The following is a 19,515-nucleotide window of genomic DNA, read 5'->3' on the forward strand; positions in this document are numbered from 1 at the left end:
ATTGATAAATTTTTCTGTGCCCTAAAACACTACTAACTATTCTTGCTGTCCCTCTGTATGTACATATCGTATTAATTGATTCCCTTAACAACGCTGCCTTATCTTCAACCTGTGTTGGGATCAGAGAGAGGTGACGGGGGAGCTCGGTGTTCATTACAGCAAGTGCAATTAATTAAACAAGCTCTGCCATGGATGACAACATGGCGTTAACAGAGGCCAGAAAGATGCATTTAAATCCTCTCTCTCTCTCTCTCTCTCTCTCTCTCTCTCTCTCTCTCTCTCTCTCTCTCTCTCTCTCTCTCTCTCTCTCTCTCTCTCTCTCTCTCTCTCTCTCTCTCTCTCTCTCTCTCTCTCTCTCTCTCTCTCTCTCTCTCTCTCTCTCTTTATTCCAGCCAAGGACTTTGCCCACAAAGAAGGAAACAGTGCCACCTAGAGGGATGTTTTTTCCCTTTGCAACCATGTTGTGCAAACAAGACATCACGTCAAAGGGGTGATACAGTATTTGGTTCCACCTTTCAGAGTCTCACTTCAACACAAAGCAACTTAATTAGCCTAAATGCTTCTATTATGGATAGATAGAAAGATGGATGTCATTTAAAAACAGATTGGAATGAAATGTTATTTTGATTCTATTTATTACATTATTTGTTTATTGTGATTGATGTTTCTGCGCAAAGTCCCTAACAAGATGTCCGATTGCTTAGATTTACCGTAATATATTTTAGACAAAGATGACTTTTTTTCATATGCTATTGCTTAAGAAGCCAACCGACTTGAATGTTTTTGTTTTACCGTGATTATTTAGCTTCTCATCTGTTTTACGTGTGGGAGCGATGATAAGCAAAATTTGCTGAGTGTAGGCAAAGGTGAGAAAGCTGAAATGTCAAGATTTGAAACAGGCAATTTAGCATGTTCTGACTCTCGTGTATCTGTCATATCTTATCAAATCTGTTTGTTATTTGTTGTGCTTATTACATTTTGTCAGCTCGGAGAAACAGACGACTGCGTCTTAAAGCTGTCTGGCATCCGAAACTGAGTGATGGCAACTCAAAAGCTATGGAGGTTAAAAGAGAAACACCGTATCTACAAAAAAGCGAGACTAGGTTGAGCGGATTTAAATGAAGAATACCGTGAATTCCTCAAAACGTGGGCAGGTCAAAATCAAACAACTGTAAAGCTTCACAATTGCTTGTCAACCATAGACCATTCTCTGGAATTGATGCTATAGTTACACATTTAAATGGTATACATTGATGTCAAACTCCATTTTTTTCAGACCCCAGCAGCAAAAGATAAGGCCTTACTCTTCCAAAGATTTTGTTGGGAGTGTACGGCGCATGATGAACGCTATTCTGAAGCCATCCTTTTCACTTATATACGGGCTGGCTTATTTCTCATTTAGAGAAAGTTCCAGGCGACATAGTTAAAGCAGCAGCACTATTAGCGTCCATCATGTGCTGCCAACGCACATTGAAATGTGACCCTGGCACTGCACTGCGAGTACTTTTGAGATCCCAGTTGCGTAGCAACGCTTTCACTGGGCTGTGCGGCGGATATAATGAAATAAAACTTGCGCACAAAACATAAATACCATTCGCCTTGGAAGACGTGCATTTTCGCTTTTCATTTGAAATGCCCTCTGAGGTATAGAAGTCAGTAAAATTCTAAGGGGGGAAGCGACTTTTGTCTTTTTTCGAAGTATGAATCAGAACGTCACAATGATTAGCTTGACGCTAATTTATCTGGTTGTTGTACTGGATTTTTAGCATATCTGTCTTTCTCCAGTTTATTTTACTTCATATGAATCGAAGGTTAGATCAAAATGACGAAAAATAAACTAATGCACGTGCATACATACATGTGACGTGTGGGCTCAGATAATCATGAATGCACTCAGTCATGTTTGTACAGCCACAGTCATGTATGCACTCCCACATCTCCGACTGTTGTGTAGGCACCCTGACAGCCGTGAATGCACTCCCACAGTCACGTTATGTCCTTCTACAGTCATGTACCACCTTTGTCCTTCAGTATACACTCCCAAAGTAATGTATATTCCTACATTCCTTAAGTCGTCGCTCTACTATGTACTCCTACAGTCATGTATGTAGTTCTGCATTTATATGTACAGTATGTACTCCATGTACTGTCACAATTGGCGTGTTTACACCGCCACAGACAGTCATGTATGTACTGACACGGTCACATGTGGCCTCACAAAATCATGTATACAACCCCAAAAACCAAAACCACCAAAGTTCGGTCACCAACCAGAAGTACTGGGCAGGCTAACAGGTTAGTTGAAAGATGCTAATTCGCGATCGTACTAACACGCGAAAACGGACTTCTAAAGGAATGTAAACGAACATTTAGAGCAATACTAGATTGTCCTGAAGGTTAGACACATATTTCCTCAATTTAGAAGTTTTATTTTAATTTCTTTTTTTTATTTGGGAAAAAAATCCGCGATATAGTGAAGCCGCGATAAACGAAACGTGAAGTAGCGAGGGATCACTGTATACTCACACCGTCATGTATGCAATCCCACAGTCATCTAAGTATTCAAGACAACTGCAACAAGGTCTATCCAGTAATTGGTTTTAAACAACTTGGCTGGAATTACATTTTAATACGTCGGGTGGGAGCTTGTGAGAGTCAGGACTTTAATACCCATAATTGCTGAGTACTGCCATTTTTTAACAAGGGGAGGGCATGGCATTACACTTGGCTGTAGAACACGGTGCTCTGTCTATTTATATCTTGGCCCAAAGATGTTTTCCTGGATGGCAGAAATCCAGCACAAACAAGTTATCACTAACACTCGACCGAGCCATGCGAGGAAGAAGGTTGAAAGGAATGTAAATGAGCATTCATTTGAATTTTTATGAGCAGATGGGATCAGTTTAGTGGACAGGCAGTGATGTGAAAGAAGATAGGACATCTAAAAATATTACACCTTGGCACATGAATCCGTTTGGGATGATGGTATGCAGATGTAATCTTTCACCACCTTTCGATTTATAGCACAGGATGGGGACTGACGCGGTTCTCTGGCTCCCTCAAGTGGTGCAAGTAAGAAGTGACAGAGAGAGAGAGAGAGAGAGAGAGAGAGAGAGAGAGAGAGAGAGAGAGAGAGAGAGAGAGAGAGAGAGAGAGAGAGAGAGAGAGAGAGAGAGAGAGAGAGAGAGAGAGAGAGAGAGAGAGAGAGAGAGAGAGAGAGAGAGAGAGAGAGAGAGAGAGAGAGAGAGAGAGAGAGAGAGATAGATAGATAGATAGATAGATAGATAGATAGATAGATAGATAGATAGATAGATAGATAGATAGATAGATAGATAGATAGATAGATAGATAGATAGATAGATAGATAGATAGATAGATAGATAGATAGATAGATAGATAGATAGATAGATAGATAGATAGATAGATAGATAGATAGATAGATAGATAGATAGATAGATAGATAGATAGTTTTTATCTCTGCACTGCGAATCGGACGCACTTATCAGTGGACAAATTAATTGTAGTTGAAGCATAGTGTCTGAGGATGGCAGTAAAAAGTAATGTATCCTTTTACACTACCGGAAATAATAACGACAAAGAAGAAAGACGGGCTCCTGGACCAGGGGGGCGCTAACTACACTTCAAATGCAATATGAGTGCAGTGAGCGTGCGAAGAAGAAACATCATCAGCAGCAGCAGTAGCAGCGTCCATTCCTCAATTTCCCCAGACAACCAACTTTGCGTCAACATCTGGCGTCAAATATGAGTTGCTGTTTGTAATAAGAAACCACAAGCCGGGAGTGTGATCGTTATGCGACCAGGCGGCTCAGTTTAAGTTTGAAGGTCTGTTGAATGTCCGAAGCCATTTCACGGATACATCACCGACCAACCACCGAGCTGCTGTCACCGAGAAGGCCGCCTCCGCACCGGGCGGGGATTTAACTTTCTCTCTCCCGGTCGTATGGACGAAGCCGACGAGTAACCACCGAGCAGCCCCGGGGTAAAACTCGTCTCTGGCGGTAAGAATGGAATCCTCCTTGGGAATTGGCGGTGAGGAGTGCTTGGCAATATCCTTTAAGAGTAAAAAGAAAGAAAGTCAAATGAGAAGCTTTAGTTAATAATTGGTGAGGTAGCTTGCTGGCTAACGTAGCATGTCCCCGGCCTTGTAAAGTTGTCTTTAGGATACTTGAGCAAGACGAAAGTTTCTTTACAGAATTACTCTTCTTTTTTTATCGCTTGTCATTTCTTCCACTAGGGGGGCTGTCAACCAAAACAATGGTTTAAAAAAAAAAAAAACGCGACTTGATGACGTATTTATTTGTGCAGATTATTATTTTGGGCCGATTGATCATTTTTGGACTAATTTCAGTTATCTCTCTAATCTGACACTTGAAATTTTAGTAGAATTTAATTGTCTACTTGTGTTATTGTACATTTTGACGATGTTTCGAGGTTACGATTAGCGTAAGAAAACGTCGACACGGTTCACAAGAAGAATACTCAATTATTGCCGCACTTAATGTTTTTGATTTGATTGTTTTGTATTGGAATTGTGTTGCGGAACAGATTCATCTCCAGTGATTCGTTGTAATTTTGAAATGCGATTACAAACCAGTCATGTTTGCTCACCGGCGTATTTCTTTTTTTGATACAAAATACTGTGTTATGATAAAAGAGCATGTTAAGAAATAAAGTTGCTTTATAAAGTGTGGTTAAGGCTGTTTGCAGTAGTAAATTATTTTGTGGATTTAAAACACTGTGGCCGAGGGAGTAGCTCTTTATTTGTCTGAAATGTTATCATCTTTATATGATCCTTTACATTGTTTTGAATGAGAGCCCCCGATGTGAAGAAATCCCCTTGTATTTTGAGTACAAAATGTGCTATGCTTTAATTTTTTTTACATCATGTCTCGCAAACTAATTTATTTACACATTTGTGATCCATCATTGTAACTGTATATCTACATTCCTCTTTCATATTTCAAAAGCATGGCTTCTTGTGACAATACATAACAGCAATGCTGCATCCCCCATGTCTTTTAAAATACATAAACAAACACAAGTTACAGTATTTAGGATATTTACAGATTAGATTTTTCTTTTCATGTTGTGACACAATAATTCCTTGATTGTGCTGCTCACACTGTAAGAGGTCTGGAAGTGAGGGCTGGCCAGAAGGAGCCCAGGCTGCTGTCACTAATTGAACGTGGTGGAAAGTTTGTGTAAGTACCTTACACATTAGAACATGGTGAATAAATGTGTTAGGGTTAAGGCACACACACTTTATTCGGTTAATTTTTAAGACAAAAAATACTTGTGAGGCTTGGATTTAAGTTTTATCCACTTAAGTTTGCAACACTGACCTTGTGCGCATGTGTGTAGAGCTCTCGGGTCGTCTCGTTCTAGCGCGAGGCACAAAGCAATTAGTTTGCGCCGGCTCTCAGCTACCTCCGCTCATTATCTAGAATTCCTGAACTCCGTAATGAAATTCACATGGGAACACAAGTTCCATGCTCCACCAGCTGTTAGCAGGAGCCGTCTGAGTTTTCATTCTTGCTCTACCTGCGATTATATAAAGCATACTGAAAATACAGAGTGACACAAGAAGAACTTTTAGCACAGTAGAATACAAGAATACTTGAACATCACGTTTGTTGATTTTGTTTTGAGAATCTTTGAATGAGATTCTGTTGTCCTGATACAAATTCCGCACAATTGGCAGATTCCTCAGAGGGCAGCACAGTGCATTTGTGGTCTGCGCATGTGCCTCGCAGTAGTGTGGTTCAGGTTTTCAAATTCATTCCCAAAACATGCGCGTTAGATTTATTGAGGACTCTAAATTGTAAGTGCAAATGCGAGTTGGAAGGATAATTTATCTGTGCCTTGTAATTGACATTTTCTCATTTAATTTTCCATCGGCTCCACACGTGCCACATCAACTGTTAGCTTTTATTCTGGAAATCCCGTCATTTTGAGACAGACGAAGATGGACTAAAGCACTTGGCCTATAAATTGCAACATAAGACATCTCTGCATGTGAGCATGATCATTAACATGTTTTGAAACAATTCTACAGTTCAAGCAATTATAAACTTCCATCTACTCTGCATGATTGCTACTACCCACCAACCCCCTCCCCGAGTGCTGTGCATGAAACCGACTTGGGAATGAGAACTCACTGCAGCGGCTGTGTATACATGATGTACAATTGAATTTGAAGGTTCAGAAATCATGCAAACATTGACAGAAAGTGTTATTAAGCGGGCGTCTGCTCTGTTGCCATGCAGACTGGGTGTGCTGGCAACCCCTGATGCCGTCGTGACTCGTCCGGTGGCCCAGCTCTCCATACCCATAAATGGAAAGTTTGAAATTGTAAAAGGTGTGTGGCTTTTTTTTTTTTCTACACGTTTGGTGTTTGAACTAATGTGAGAAGTGCGTCAGAATCTTGTTTTGCAGCTCAAATCTGAACAATCAGTAAACGACAAATTACCTTTGACTGCTTGCTCACTCAGTTTAGCCCCTTTTTTTTTTTCTCACCGCAGAGGGCGAGGAGGCTCTTCTCATTGACTTCTCCCGAGTGTGTGAGTACTTTTCTACCATTTTGCCTCATGGAACCCCCAATTATCTTTTTTTATTTTCTTATTTTTTATACAAGGCTCTCAGTGCCAAACTGTGGGAACGTAAGCACGCTGATACAAATATATAGCAGCTCCACCAAACTGCTTTTTTTGGTACTGTTTACATCTTTATTTAGTAGCAGTCATGGGTCATGAGTTTCCCGGGCTCTCTGAAAGAATTCTGAATGGGTCGACCGTGGAATCACCATGCTTTGTTTTCTCGACAGTCTGCATTTCTTGTGGCGATTCTAAAGCTGTCCTGTTTGTATGTGTGTGTTGCCCAACTGACTTTAGCCGGACTCAAGTTCCGAATAAAAGGAGAAAAAGCCCCAGAACTTTTGTTAGAATTCCAGGATGATGAGCGCACACAAACTTTCCTCACCCAGGTGATAAGTGCTCAACAACAAGGTAGGTCAGTTGGAATATCAACTCTTGTAGGAACAGTTCTAAAAATAATAGTAACCCACAACTGCTCATGTAATATATAACTAACCATCACCAAACTGATTGCGATTGACGATTTTGTCATCATGGAGCAGCCCTAACAATAGTTATCTTCAGTAACTCTTGCTCATGACCACAATTTGGATTTGCCAGCGGATTTGACTCGACTTGAAATGTGTCCATTGTGTTTGGTGTAGTGACTTTCTGAGCCTTAGGAAAATGGCTTGTGCAAACATTCAGGACGATGTAATGACTCACGCTCAGTTCAAATGACGATTGTCTATTTCCTCATACAAGTGAATCAGCAGAGCAAGGCGGAGTGACCGCCTTCATTTTAAATTGTTTTTCTGCTAAATGGATTCATTGTTGCATAACTGCACTACAACATACGGGAATTGTTTTTGACTCACCTTAGGAAGCTGGAGAAAGAAATGTTACCTAAGACGTCATGTCGTGCCACAATGATCAACACAATTTTAATATCTACTATAAACATGGAAAGCCGACTTCAAATTGAATATATTAAGACTTCTTAATCTTAACACTTTCTCTTTACTGTCATTTTATCTCATTCACACATTTGTAGTAAAACAGGATTTTAAATCTTGCATTTTTTTTTTCCGTAATCGCTCAAGACAATGACTGTAAAAGTCATCACATCCGGCTCACTTATGCACATTTTCTTTCCTGTCCTCCAGTTCTATTGAGTCCCCGCAAACCCCGTGCAATGGATGCCCTGGCACAAAAGGGAGGTCGAGTCCCCGTCCCGCCTCAGAGAGGAAACAAGACTGCCAACTGTGTGGACTCTGGAGTCGACACGCCTTCTTTGACAAACGCACTACCTCCCGCCCTCAACAGTAACTCAACCAAACATTACACTAATGCAGGTAAATAAATGCTTAAAAACGCCAGGCCGCCTGTCATTGAAATGATGGAATAACACTTTGTAAACATTCATCCGAAAATTCAGCCCAGTCTTTGGCCTCAGACTTTGGCTTTGAGGACAACTTCAATCACACTTCGAAAGCGGAAGAAAAGAAGAACCACCAGAACAGGATAGTCGCCGCTCGAGAGCCTCCTCCTGTTCCTCCTCTTCCTCCCCGCAAAGCGTCCTTCACGCCAACTTATCAGCTGCCTCCTGCCCCCCTCCCCAAAGAGAGAGCCATCTTCGCTCAGGTCAAAGACAACTCCACTGGCATCACCAGACCAGAGTGAGTCACGTTACATTCGTAGATTGTGAAACATGCTAAAATCGTTAAATTACTTTTGATTTTTTTTTTTATGTAGTTTTAAGTCGAGCTTCGATCGGACGGACAGGTCTTCGTCCTGGTGTGAGAGTTCCACCACAAACACCATGAGGCAGGCCATGTTCTCCACCCAGGCGGCAGAAAGAGAATACCTCATCAAACGCCGCCTGGGAAAGAAGGAAAACGAATATGTGGACATCCAGAACTTTCGGTAAAACTGCTTTGTTTCCATGTAACAATTCCCAGGATATAGCTTGAACCTCTAAGGTCAAACACATTATATTCCGGAACACTGGTCAAGATTCTACAGAAGAAATAATGGAAATACGATTCATCCAATATTAAACTACAACCATCTTAAAATGTTTATAAACTGTACAGATCCATATTCAGATGTCTATGGGTTATGTTACAAAACATTCAAGCTAGGGATGTGCAATCAATCAAAATTCAGTTACAATTGCAGTTTTTACGTTACCCGGTTACAAAAATGAGCATAATCGTCCAAAAACGATTATTCGTATTCATTTATATCCAACGCGCCATGTTTGTTTATACAAAACAAAGTCAAAGTCTGCTTTATTGTCAATCCCTTCATATGTCAAGACACACAAAGAAACCGAAATTCCGTTTCCTCTATCCCACGGTGACGAGACATAGTACACGATAGACATACAAGTAGACGGACCATACTTGAATTTATACCTTTACGTCATTGTTTCTGTAGGTTTTTCAGTGGTACGTGGAATGTGAACGGGCAGTCTCCGGACAGCAGCCTTGAATCGTGGCTCTCTTGTGACCCAGAACCTCCCGATATGTATGCCGTGGGGTCAGTGATGATTTTTACCAGGACTCTTTTTTAATGTGTGTCACTTTATCGTTCTTGGTCAGCGGACTTGACATACCTTTGCTCTTAGTTTTCAAGAGTTGGACCTCAGCACTGAAGCATTCTTCTACATGGATTCATCCAAGGAACAACTGTGGGTGGAGGCAGTCGAGCGAGGCCTACACCCAAAAGCGCAGTACAAGAGGGTGAGTCGAGGAACGACTTTGACCATGTTTCGTTCGTTAACTTGCATATTTTTGACAGGTTCGCATCATTCGACTCGTCGGGATGATGCTGGTGGTCTATGTCAATAAGATACACAAGAAACATGTCACAGAAGTAGCTGCAGAACATGTTGGCACTGGAATAATGGGCAAAATGGTTAGTTGGACCAACTTGGACATTTCAGAATTGTTGTCGTGTGGCTCAAATAGGCGTTTTGCGTTGTACAGGGGAACAAAGGAGGTGTGGCAGTGAGGTTTGTGTTCCACAACACCAGCTTCTGCATTGTTAACTCGCATCTCGCGGCGCATGTGGAGGACTTTGAGCGTCGCAACCAGGACTATAAAGACATTTGTGCCCGCATGAGCTTCCACCTACTGGATCATCCACCTCTTAGTATCCACAAGCACAAGTTCGTTCTCAGCCTTTTATAGCCAGAGTGCATGTGGTTCTAATGTCACACTATTTGTTTGTTATTTTTACACATACTATTGTGTTTTTTTTTAAATCACAATTCAAGCATACAGACAAACAAAAGATAGATTTTTGTTTTAGGTTGTTGTTTCTCATATGCCAACTCCTTCACTAGGCTGTTTTTGTCTTTATCCGTTATAGTGTGGTTATCTGGTTTGGCGATTTAAACTATCGCCTGTGCATGTACGATGCATCCAAGGTCAAGTGTCTCATTTCCCAGAACGAGCTGAAGAAGCTTCAGGAGTTTGATCAGGTGAGCGATCCGTCAACAGCAACTCTCATCTGTAAAAAATGATTTTTGGAATGATTCAAACGTGAAGATAATCCGTCATTATTTTTGCTTTAACTCTCTTTGGTTACACAGCTAAACATTCAGCGGCAGACCAAACGAGCCTTCACTGATTTCAACGAAGGAGACATCAACTTCATCCCAACTTATAAATATGATTCCAAAACAGACAGATGGGACTCAAGGTTAGGTTTATGCAAGTTCTCCGGGATGTGCCAAGCACAGGGCCAACACATTTCTAGTTGTTTTCCCTTTCTGATTAAACCTGGTCAGCAAAGCAGCCATGTAGGCGATGCAGAGAATCAGCTTGTTTGTACAGGTCTACGACCCCTGAAAGTCTTTGCTTCTTTTCCATTAGCGGGAAGTGCCGCGTTCCAGCATGGTGTGACAGGATCCTGTGGCGGGGCAACGATGTCGAGCAGCTCGCGTATCGCAGTCACATGGAGCTGCAAACCAGCGACCACAAACCAGTCAGCGCTGTCTTCAAGATCGGGGTAAGAAGTGATGAATACCTCTTTCAAATTTCACCTACCCAAAAAGAAGAAGAAAAAAAAAAGTCACCAAACTAAAGAGTCCAGTTGACTCAATTCAGCCGTGACTGGTATGACTGAGAATCCACTGACAATTTTAGCGTACGCAAAAAGCCAAGCAATAAATCTTCCAACGATGATCATCAGTGTGTTGGGTCAATCTGCTGATGACCTACTTTCTTGAGTTAGCTTTTCAAAGGTAAGAATTGTGTTGTATTATTTCAGGATTTCCTCTTTTTGTGCAACAGGTGAAGGTGGTCAATGAGCAGCGCCAAAAGAAAGTGTTTGAGGAGATTGTCCGCACCATGGACAGAATGGAAAATGATTTCCTCCCATCTGTGTCTCTGAGCAGGAGAGAGGTAAGGAAGTCGCCAATAAATGTCAATCACTCCATCATGCTATTTTTAAGAGTGCCTCAATAGAGTGTTCGTTTCCCCCGCAACATATTTCGATTTCTCCTCATGGGCATTCTCAGGCCAAAAATAATCTCTGTAATCCCACAAGCATATACTAGGTTAAATTGTGACTGGAATACGATCAATGCGAGGCAACAAACTGGCTTCTATTTCAAGTGCCCGAACCCCTTCAACCCACTGGCAAAGGAGCTTAGACTATTCTTGAAAGAAATCCTGGTTGAGCTGCTTTTTTTTTTGGCAGAACATTCCTTTAATTAATACTCATGAACATGGCTGGCAAGTATCTTTAGAATCCAGATGCTGTGAGATAGCTTGAACCCAACTTTGTCTAGCTGGTACTGCGCTCACTCATTGGATCCGGAATTTACTTACAATATTCCGAGAACTCCGTTTCAACAACTGGGTCACCACTGCTCTGCTATTAACACACCACCGTAGTTGCGTTTCATCCATTTCTTTCCATCTAAAGTAGTTTATGGTTTTATTCCATTCCTTTACCCACAGTTCACATTTGAGAATGTGAAGTTCCGGCAGCTCGAGAGGGAGCGTTTGCTCATCAAGAACGACGGGCAGGTCCCATGCCACTTCACCTTCATCCCCAAGCCCAATGACACGCAGTACTGCAAGTCGTGGCTGCGTGCTGAGCCCAGCGAGGGATTCTTGGAACCGAGTAATTTCTCAGTATTCCGTACCCATTTGAAAACGCTTTCCCTTGTCATGTATAATTATATAATTTTTTTTGTCTGGCCACAACATTCATACCTTTTTAAATGGGGAGTTTGCAGTTAAAAAACTGCTCGTAAACTCTGATCAAGTTTTCCTAAAAAAAGAATCTGCTCATAAAATGGAGCCAGAGAGGGCTTATCTTCTCACAGATCATTTTACAATGGTACTGTCATGTTTGAACAAGTATAACAAAAATAATACACACAGCTCAGCTACAATTGCATATCCATATTGTGACAAATACAAGTTTGACACCCCAATTTATGGCGTATGTTTTTTCTTTTGTCCGAAAATTGAGAATGTTTTCTCCTGAACAGGTGAGACACTGGAGATCTACCTGGAGGTCTACGTGACTAAAGACTCTGTCACGCTGCTCAACTCGGGCGAGGACCGCATGGAGGACATCCTGGTGCTCCACCTGGACCGAGGCAAGGACTACTTCATCACCATCTCAGGCAAATACCTGCCCAGCTGCTTCGGCACCTCGCTGGAGACCCTGTGCAGAATGAAGAAGCCCATCAGGGAGATCCCCATCACCAAACTCATCGACTTGGTGAGGAGTGCATGAATTGCGCTGGAAATGGCAGATTAGTTGAAAGATTGTGAAATACAAGTAACGTAGCTTGGATCAGATCAGCCGGTCGGTCTACTGAGGCCCCTGAAGGCAGAAAGAGGGCGCGTGAGGGCTTGTTCAATCCCTGCGGCTAAACTCGGTCACACAATGGTGCTATTTTTAAAGACTATGAAAAGCTTCATCGTGTATTTAAGTGAATAAGGAAGTAGCAATGAGCAAGTGAGAGAACTCATTCAGGTGTTAAATCCTACTTTGCTGTTTTGGATTAGCCCTGAAATAGCACAGCTATTACTCCTTTTTTTGCCCCCGTTTCCAATTTTCACTCTTTTGTGTGGATGTAATCATTTATGCTGGCCACCATCAATTGATTTTTCTTTTCCGATTCTGATGCTTGGTGCCATCTTCTGTCTTCTTTTGCTTCCTTTTATCGCCTCTCCTTGCCTTGATCATTCCTTTCCAACTCTGCATTCGGGCTGTGGGCTGACTTTTCTCTCAGGGGGAGGACACCTTCACTGAGAAGGTAAAATATTTTTACTGATATTTGCTTAATTGGAGGACATACTTGATGGGAATTTATGTGAAGAAAATAATTTGATGGAAGATTAAATATGAGTAAAGGTTGATGGGACAATGCATCACTTGTCATCTGAATTCTCAGTGTAATTTACTGTACATTGAAATAATTTACATGCCACAAAATGTCTATACATTATTGTTTTGAGATACCTAAAAGTCACTCGACTTACAAGCACAACCACATATTTTAATGATGATGTTGAATAGCGTCTGTATTGGTGTGATAACCCTTTAAGCAATCACAAACGGTGCAGCAACACTTGTAGACAGACAGTCACAATACTCAGTCATATTCATTTGTCCTCTGCAGAGAATGATTATTGCTGTACTGATGAGCTGAGAGGATCTGATTCGTTTCAATGAACAGTATATCTACTTGTCTGTCTAGAACTGTCCCAAGATGGGCTCACTGGAAAATAAGCTTCAGAATGGCTACTCAATTGATGCATTGTGACAAAAAAATGAATGAATACATATAAAATACACATTATATGTAATAGGTAAACATTCCAATCATTTTCAGAGCATTTAAGTGAACGTAGCTTTTTTCCAATACTACACCTCAAGATCTCTTAGGACATACTGTGGCATGGCACAGGGGAATTTCTGGTCTAGTGTGCAAGTGTAACTATTTTTTTGTCGCACACAGGAAAGGTCCAAGATGAACTTCTTGTTGATGGACGGCGCAAGCACAGAGGACAAACCTCTAAAGATCCCCAAGGAAGTGTGGATTCTGGTCAATCATCTCTACACGAAGGCGTGTGACCAGGTAAGATGGGCGTGGCACATAACTCCTACTCTGGCCTCCCTGTACATTTCTTTCTAACATTCTGTTATATAACACAATTTTATTGTTTGGCTTCTGACTCATCGTGAGACTTGGTTTAGTTTTTTCTGTCTTTGTTGGGAATTTATTCTTTTAACTATGACTTATTTTGTTCCATGTACAGTACTTTGTATGCAGCGGTTGTTGTTTTAAAGTGCTCTATAAATACATTTGAATGTGCTCTACAAATACATTTGAGTTGAGTTTCAGAATACAAGTTTTGAGTGATGCTTCCCTGTTTCTTGCATCCATCTCTTAGGAGGACTTGTTCCAAACGCCGGGTTTGAAGGAGGAACTGCAGAGCATCATTGACAGTATGGATACTAGCATTCCAGATGCTGTCCGTATCCTCATTCATAAAACCAGTTTAGGAAACCAGCAACATCACCGCTCCACGCCGTCAATGGCATTTTACATTTTGTATTAACATTAAGATAGCCAGATTTCCTTAGGAAAAATTAACCTAAACATGTAATTTGCTTTATTTACTTTGACCGTAACCATAAACGGCTTGGAGCCTGTTTTTTTTTTTCCACAGTTGTTCACAGTCTGGCAAATTGCTGCTTGTTATGAATTGAGTTAGCATCGAGCGCTTGTGTACTGGGGGAAAAAAAAAAAAAGTCAAAACAATGACTTGTATTTGAATGGTAGAGCCATATAAGGTGTTAGCAGAATTGTTGTGTAGAGAACCCCCTGAGACATTTGGCGTTGAATCTGAATCCCTCATACACAGCAAAGAAAAGTCTATTTTCTTGTTCCTCCTTAATACTTCCATCAAGCCGGTTGCAACCACTCCGTGGCCGAGGCACTGTTGATCTTCTTGGAGGCCTTGCCGGAGCCGGTGGTGTGCTACGAACTCTACCAACGATGTCTGGACTGCGCCCACGACAGCCGCCTCTGCAAACAGGTGACCCCCATCAACCCTCGACGTCTTCAATTTAGTTTAGGATAACGGCAACGTTAGTCTTACTCCTATTTGATGATTTCCAGTTGATCTCCCAGCTGCCCCGTGCCCACCGCAACGTGTTCCGCTACTTGATGGGTTTCCTAAAGGAGCTGCTCAAGCACGCCAACAACAACAACCTCACAGCCAGCCTCATTGGTAAAACACGTTTCTGTAAAGTTGGGTTTGAAAGCTGACACTGTTTTCCCCAGTTGTAATAATTCATCAACTAATTTCCAAAATCACTCTGCCTTACACTTTATTCCTACAATATATATATTTTTTTCCCTTTCCACGTCAGCCACCCTCTTTGCCAGCCTCCTCATCCGACCGCCTCCCAGTATGGCGGGCCGACAGACGTCCCATGACCGTCAGAAAGCGATTGACTTTGTCTTAGGCTTCCTCATGTCAGGTGACGAAGAGTAATTTGCCAGCCCTCCGGACTTCCTCCACAGCTTCTCCACAGGAGCCAAATACAAGTTGTGCAACGCAAGTGACCCTCTGTTCATTTTTCATCTGGTGGAAAGCATTGACAAACACTAACGTAGAGATCCAAGATGCTTTTTTGGTAGACCTCCATTGGACAGTAAACGCTTTGACCAAATTGTCCTTCTCTCGATTACCGTTGTGTGGATTTACAAGCACTTTTGGCAGGTGTGAAGGATGCTACGCACTTTTTGATGACTTAAAGGATGGACTTGTGCCTCGGGACCAGACATGTCCTCGTTCAAACAGAACGGATGCCCCCAAAAAATGAAACGCTATCCGTACCAAGGTTAAAACACTATGCTTCAATGTTGTGCTAGCACACCTCTCCCAGAAGCCGCAAAGTAAGTTGAAATCTAAAGGTTACAGCGCTTCTTAAGTTCATTTTGAAATTTCACCCCAAAGCTGAGTGTTCTAAATGTTTGTTGTGTGTAGCGTACGTATATTTTGACCACCAGGGCACACCAGATAATCCATTTTACAGCAGCGTTAGTTGAAGGGGTCCACGTTGTCATACCTGCTACAACCGTCTGTTGTGTTGATTACCTGTTATTTAAATGTTTTCTTTTCATCCTAGTGGGTTGAAGTTTTGAATGGAAATTTCCATCATTTTGTCATCAATGTTTGATATCATTTTGAGAGTCTGACATCAAGTTTGTCCTCTTCTTCTGGAGTTACAAAGCAAATCTGGAAGTTGATGCACGGCTTTCCCGATCAAAGGCAACAGTGCTACCTGCTGTCCTCGAGGATGTAAATAGCACGTGTTTACCTTTTTGGTGTGGCATCTGTAATCATTGGATGTGATCCACGTTTGTATTTGCCAAACGCTTACATTTCCTGCTCGTGATTTGGTACTTTCGGTCTAACACTGTTAACTCCGTGAGGCAAAAGTGACGTGGTATATTTGAGGATTATTGTGTGTGCTACACCAGCGTGCTGCACTGATCACATCACGGGTAGTTAAATATTTGGGAGATAGCAAATGTTAAATATTTGAGAGATGGCAAATGAACGGGTGATTCCGTTTAGTGCATTGGATTTGCTTTGTCCTGTGATGGTTCAGCATGACTGTGAGCACATGATGTTACTGCTGACAATCATGCATGTAGGCTTGAAATCGTTTTATTATTTTATTTTGGTTGTCTGTGGATTTTTCAGGTTCATGCAGTTTGACCTGGGACCAACCGTCCTAGTTTGGGAGAGACATATTCCGTCAGCAATCTTTTAATGTTCTGTCATGTGTTTTACAAATCCAACTTTTGCAATCTTGCCTGAAATCAAAATCTCTGACTCCAGTCTTGTTGTATGCCAGTGAATTAAGTGTAATTATGGGAATTTATTGTGCAGACACGGTGTGGTCATCAGCTCCTTAATGAAGGTACTCAACACTCAAAGCAACACTTTGTGTTTATCTTTACAGCGTCTTTGGTACTATTTTATTTATTTCACAAATAAAATCTGATTATGTTGACTTTCTCAAATATAGTGTTACTTTTGATATTTGGGAAATGAACTCAGCTTGGTTGTCTACCTGTGAGACCATACTGTGCTTCATTCTCACTGCAGGTTGACCTTATTTGTTTGGGCAGACCTTCTATGAAAAAGCCATGACGCCACTTAAAGATCGACGTCCTACATGCTGTCTGTACGAGGAGTGGCATCACCCAGTAAGTGTCCGTCATGAGTTAAAGAAGAAATTTAGAAAACGTTTTCATGTGCATGTTTCAATTAATCCCAATTGTATGTGTTTTTTATGTAAATTTGGAAATTGAAATCAACGGGGGGACCTGCTAATATGATTGCTTAACGCAGTTGTAACACTAGGTGGCAGTATTGCCAAGCTTTTTCCCTTCTCTTGGAGTAACACGTAAAGAAAATACTTACCAGTACTAAAATACAATTGTCACGTGAAAACTGAAAGATTGTATTACTATTAAGAAAAAATGAGAGGAAATAGAAGACAGGGGAAGATTTGAGTAAAGCCCTGTAACATGCACATTTGTGTTTGAGCTGAAGTAAGACGCTTAAAAATAGGGGAATAATAAAGAATTTAAATTGAATTTAGTAGTGCCTTGACACAGTTTATTAAAATTACCCGACATTACTTCTTTGAGACGGGAGATCTTTCTCTCTTTTAATTGTATTTATTTATTTATTTATTTATTTATTTATTTGATTTGGTTTGGAGCACCTTAATCCAGCATTTTAGACTGCTCAGCCACACTACCTGCAAACTTTAGTGAATTAATTTAGTTGTTGCGCACTTCTGACCTGCTGGGACCTGAGACAGAACAATTTTAAAGACACCCAAAATATTTTTCAGGACTTAATGCTTCTAAAGCAATAAGAAGAACACATTGGAAAGATTTGCCAAACCTGTTTACAAAATAGTATTCACGGTGCATGATTAAATATCCACATTCCTGTCGGTTCACATCAATCTTATTGGCACTCCAACGTTTGCGTAAATGACTGTCATTATTTATGAGACAATTGTGTCTAATCAGTTAGAGGGCCACATAAACTTCCCAGATGTATTTTTTTTCTGGGTGAGTTAGGTAATGCTGCTGTTACTGTCCTACTTTTGCTCCATGCAACATTGCACGCACACACACGCGTGCACGCAGGCAACTCCAAACTGGACCAGTCATGATGGACGACGTGTGCATGTGTGCCAAGTATCCATGGAGATGACTGCTAGGTGCTGACCTTCTCATTTCCAGGTTATATAACCAACAGTTTTGGCAAGAATCAGACACTCAGAAGTGAGGAGACAACAGTAGAGTGTGGGGGGTTGGGGGGGGGGGGGCGTTGACACCAAATTATCTGACACGTTTGAAAAGGCAGTAGTTCACACATTTGCCATCTGTTGTGTGTTGGCATCAGCATTTGATAAAATGGGCCTACAGGCTCAAGTCGGTGGATGAATTCACAAAGATACAATAACATTTGTTTAAAGTCACTGCCGATACTTGTCGGATGAATCAATGGTCTCAATTTAATGAGATCACATTCTTATCACAGCGATGGAACATTTGGAAACTCCCTGCTACATATTCCCAATGACTGCAGTGTTGTTTAATTTGAAGTTGATTAAATGTTTAAAATGAATGGGGAATTATTGTATTTTCCCCCCCAAAGGAAATTGATTGAATTAACTTATGTATCGTGTGAAACAAAATATTCAGCAGTGTAAAATGCATTTTACATTCAGAGATTAAAAATGGCATCATTAACAATTGCAGTAGTAAATTATAATATCATGAGATTTCAAATATAATTTTTTCCTTATTTTATTATAATCATATTTACATTATATTATTGACTTGTCCAAATGTCACACGACTTCACTAAGAAAGGCAAAACATGCTTAAATGTTCATACTCTATTATTACATTTGACCTCCTTTGCAACTTTTTGTAATATCTGACTGACCTACATTTACCATGCTTGCATAAACTCTTCCTGTCCAAGTTGTTGCCTCTATAATTGAGCTGCACAAGAGTGAGTGCATTGTCAACAGTTATCTTTTTGAGGGGTGTGGTATGCTACTTGATTAATTTGTGATTTACTCCTATATGTGAAAAAGTCATCACTTGACGAGCAAAGATTGCTCTGGACGTGAGCTTGTGGTGCGGTTGTGCTGCTTGGTGTTTTGAGCATGTTGACCTTGGCATTGACCGGTTGCTTTTAATAGCAAGTTAAGAGGGCTTGGAAAGTCTACAACATAGTCAAAACTCTTGAGACATATAATCAAATTAATGACTCAGGGGTTAGGTTTGACTCTTTATCTTACTTTCAATTCAAGATTTTGGAAAATTTTAAAATTAGATTCCTGATTCACCCATTCTAGACCGTCAGTGCGACAGGCATGCCACATTGAAAGGGAACGAGAGGAGACGCTTAGATTTGCAAGGATTGAAGTCGGCTTCGATTACTCTCACAGCAGCGCAGACTTCCCTCTCTCTGAACCGATGGCCTGGGCTATTCTTCCAAATTACCAACAAAAAAAATATTTCCTTGAAACCATCATTATTAGATTCATTTCAAAATGTCACTTTAAATTGCAGGTTGAACTTCCTTCTATTCCTGAAATTAGACAACAGCGAGGTTATATGTAAATAATTGATTGAAAGTAATGATGCAAACAGTCATGTGAACTGTTCCTACTTTGGACGCTTGGCCAACCTTTCAAAACGCAAACAAAAGAAACGTCACACACATTGTGCAAGAGGAACATGTGTTATTTTTCTTTCCAAACAATGAGGCCTTGTCTCCATTTTTTTTAAGCTAACGTTGCATTCTGAATTTTCCATCAC

The 19,515-nt window shown here is 41.0% G+C and overlaps 1 protein-coding gene across 3 annotated transcripts; it reads left to right on the forward strand.

The window, feature by feature from the left end:
• The first annotated feature begins 3,644 nt into the window (after window positions 1-3,644).
• Window positions 3,645-16,677, forward strand: ocrl (OCRL inositol polyphosphate-5-phosphatase). 3 transcript variants are annotated; one of them, XM_061281489.1, is made up of 24 exons: window positions 3,645-4,067; window positions 5,143-5,222; window positions 6,288-6,379; window positions 6,543-6,581; window positions 6,912-7,025; window positions 7,760-7,948; window positions 8,032-8,272; window positions 8,349-8,519; window positions 9,036-9,137; window positions 9,226-9,340; window positions 9,399-9,515; window positions 9,587-9,768; window positions 9,972-10,083; window positions 10,195-10,304; window positions 10,478-10,613; window positions 10,898-11,008; window positions 11,570-11,735; window positions 12,109-12,344; window positions 12,862-12,885; window positions 13,591-13,710; window positions 14,027-14,111; window positions 14,547-14,674; window positions 14,758-14,869; window positions 15,012-16,677. In XM_061281489.1, exons 1-24 carry the CDS (start codon window positions 4,026-4,028, stop codon window positions 15,134-15,136), a joined length of 2,949 nt encoding a protein of 982 aa, XP_061137473.1. In that variant the 5' UTR covers window positions 3,645-4,025; the 3' UTR covers window positions 15,137-16,677. The 3 variants fall into 3 exon arrangements, with proteins under 3 accessions (XP_061137473.1, XP_061137482.1, XP_061137492.1); XM_061281498.1 differs by lacking the exon at window positions 12,862-12,885; XM_061281508.1 differs by lacking the exon at window positions 5,143-5,222 and having other exon boundaries at window positions 3,968-4,019.
• The last annotated feature ends 2,838 nt before the right edge of the window (window positions 16,678-19,515 follow it).

The sequence above is a fragment of the Syngnathus typhle genome, linkage group LG1 (genome assembly GCF_033458585.1).
Source record: "Syngnathus typhle isolate RoL2023-S1 ecotype Sweden linkage group LG1, RoL_Styp_1.0, whole genome shotgun sequence".
In the NCBI taxonomy this organism is placed as follows: Eukaryota; Metazoa; Chordata; class Actinopteri; order Syngnathiformes; family Syngnathidae; genus Syngnathus; species Syngnathus typhle.

Coding starts and splice junctions, on each gene's coding strand:
- ocrl (XM_061281489.1), top strand. CDS start 4,026: ATGGAATCCTCCTTGGGAATTGGCGGTGAGGAGTGCTTGGCA. Junction 7,026..7,759: donor GATAAGTGCTCAACAACAAG/GTAGGTCAGTTG, acceptor CCTGTCCTCCAG/TTCTATTGAGTCCCCGCAAA. Junction 14,112..14,546: donor TAGCATTCCAGATGCTGTCC/GTATCCTCATTC, acceptor ACTTCCATCAAG/CCGGTTGCAACCACTCCGTG.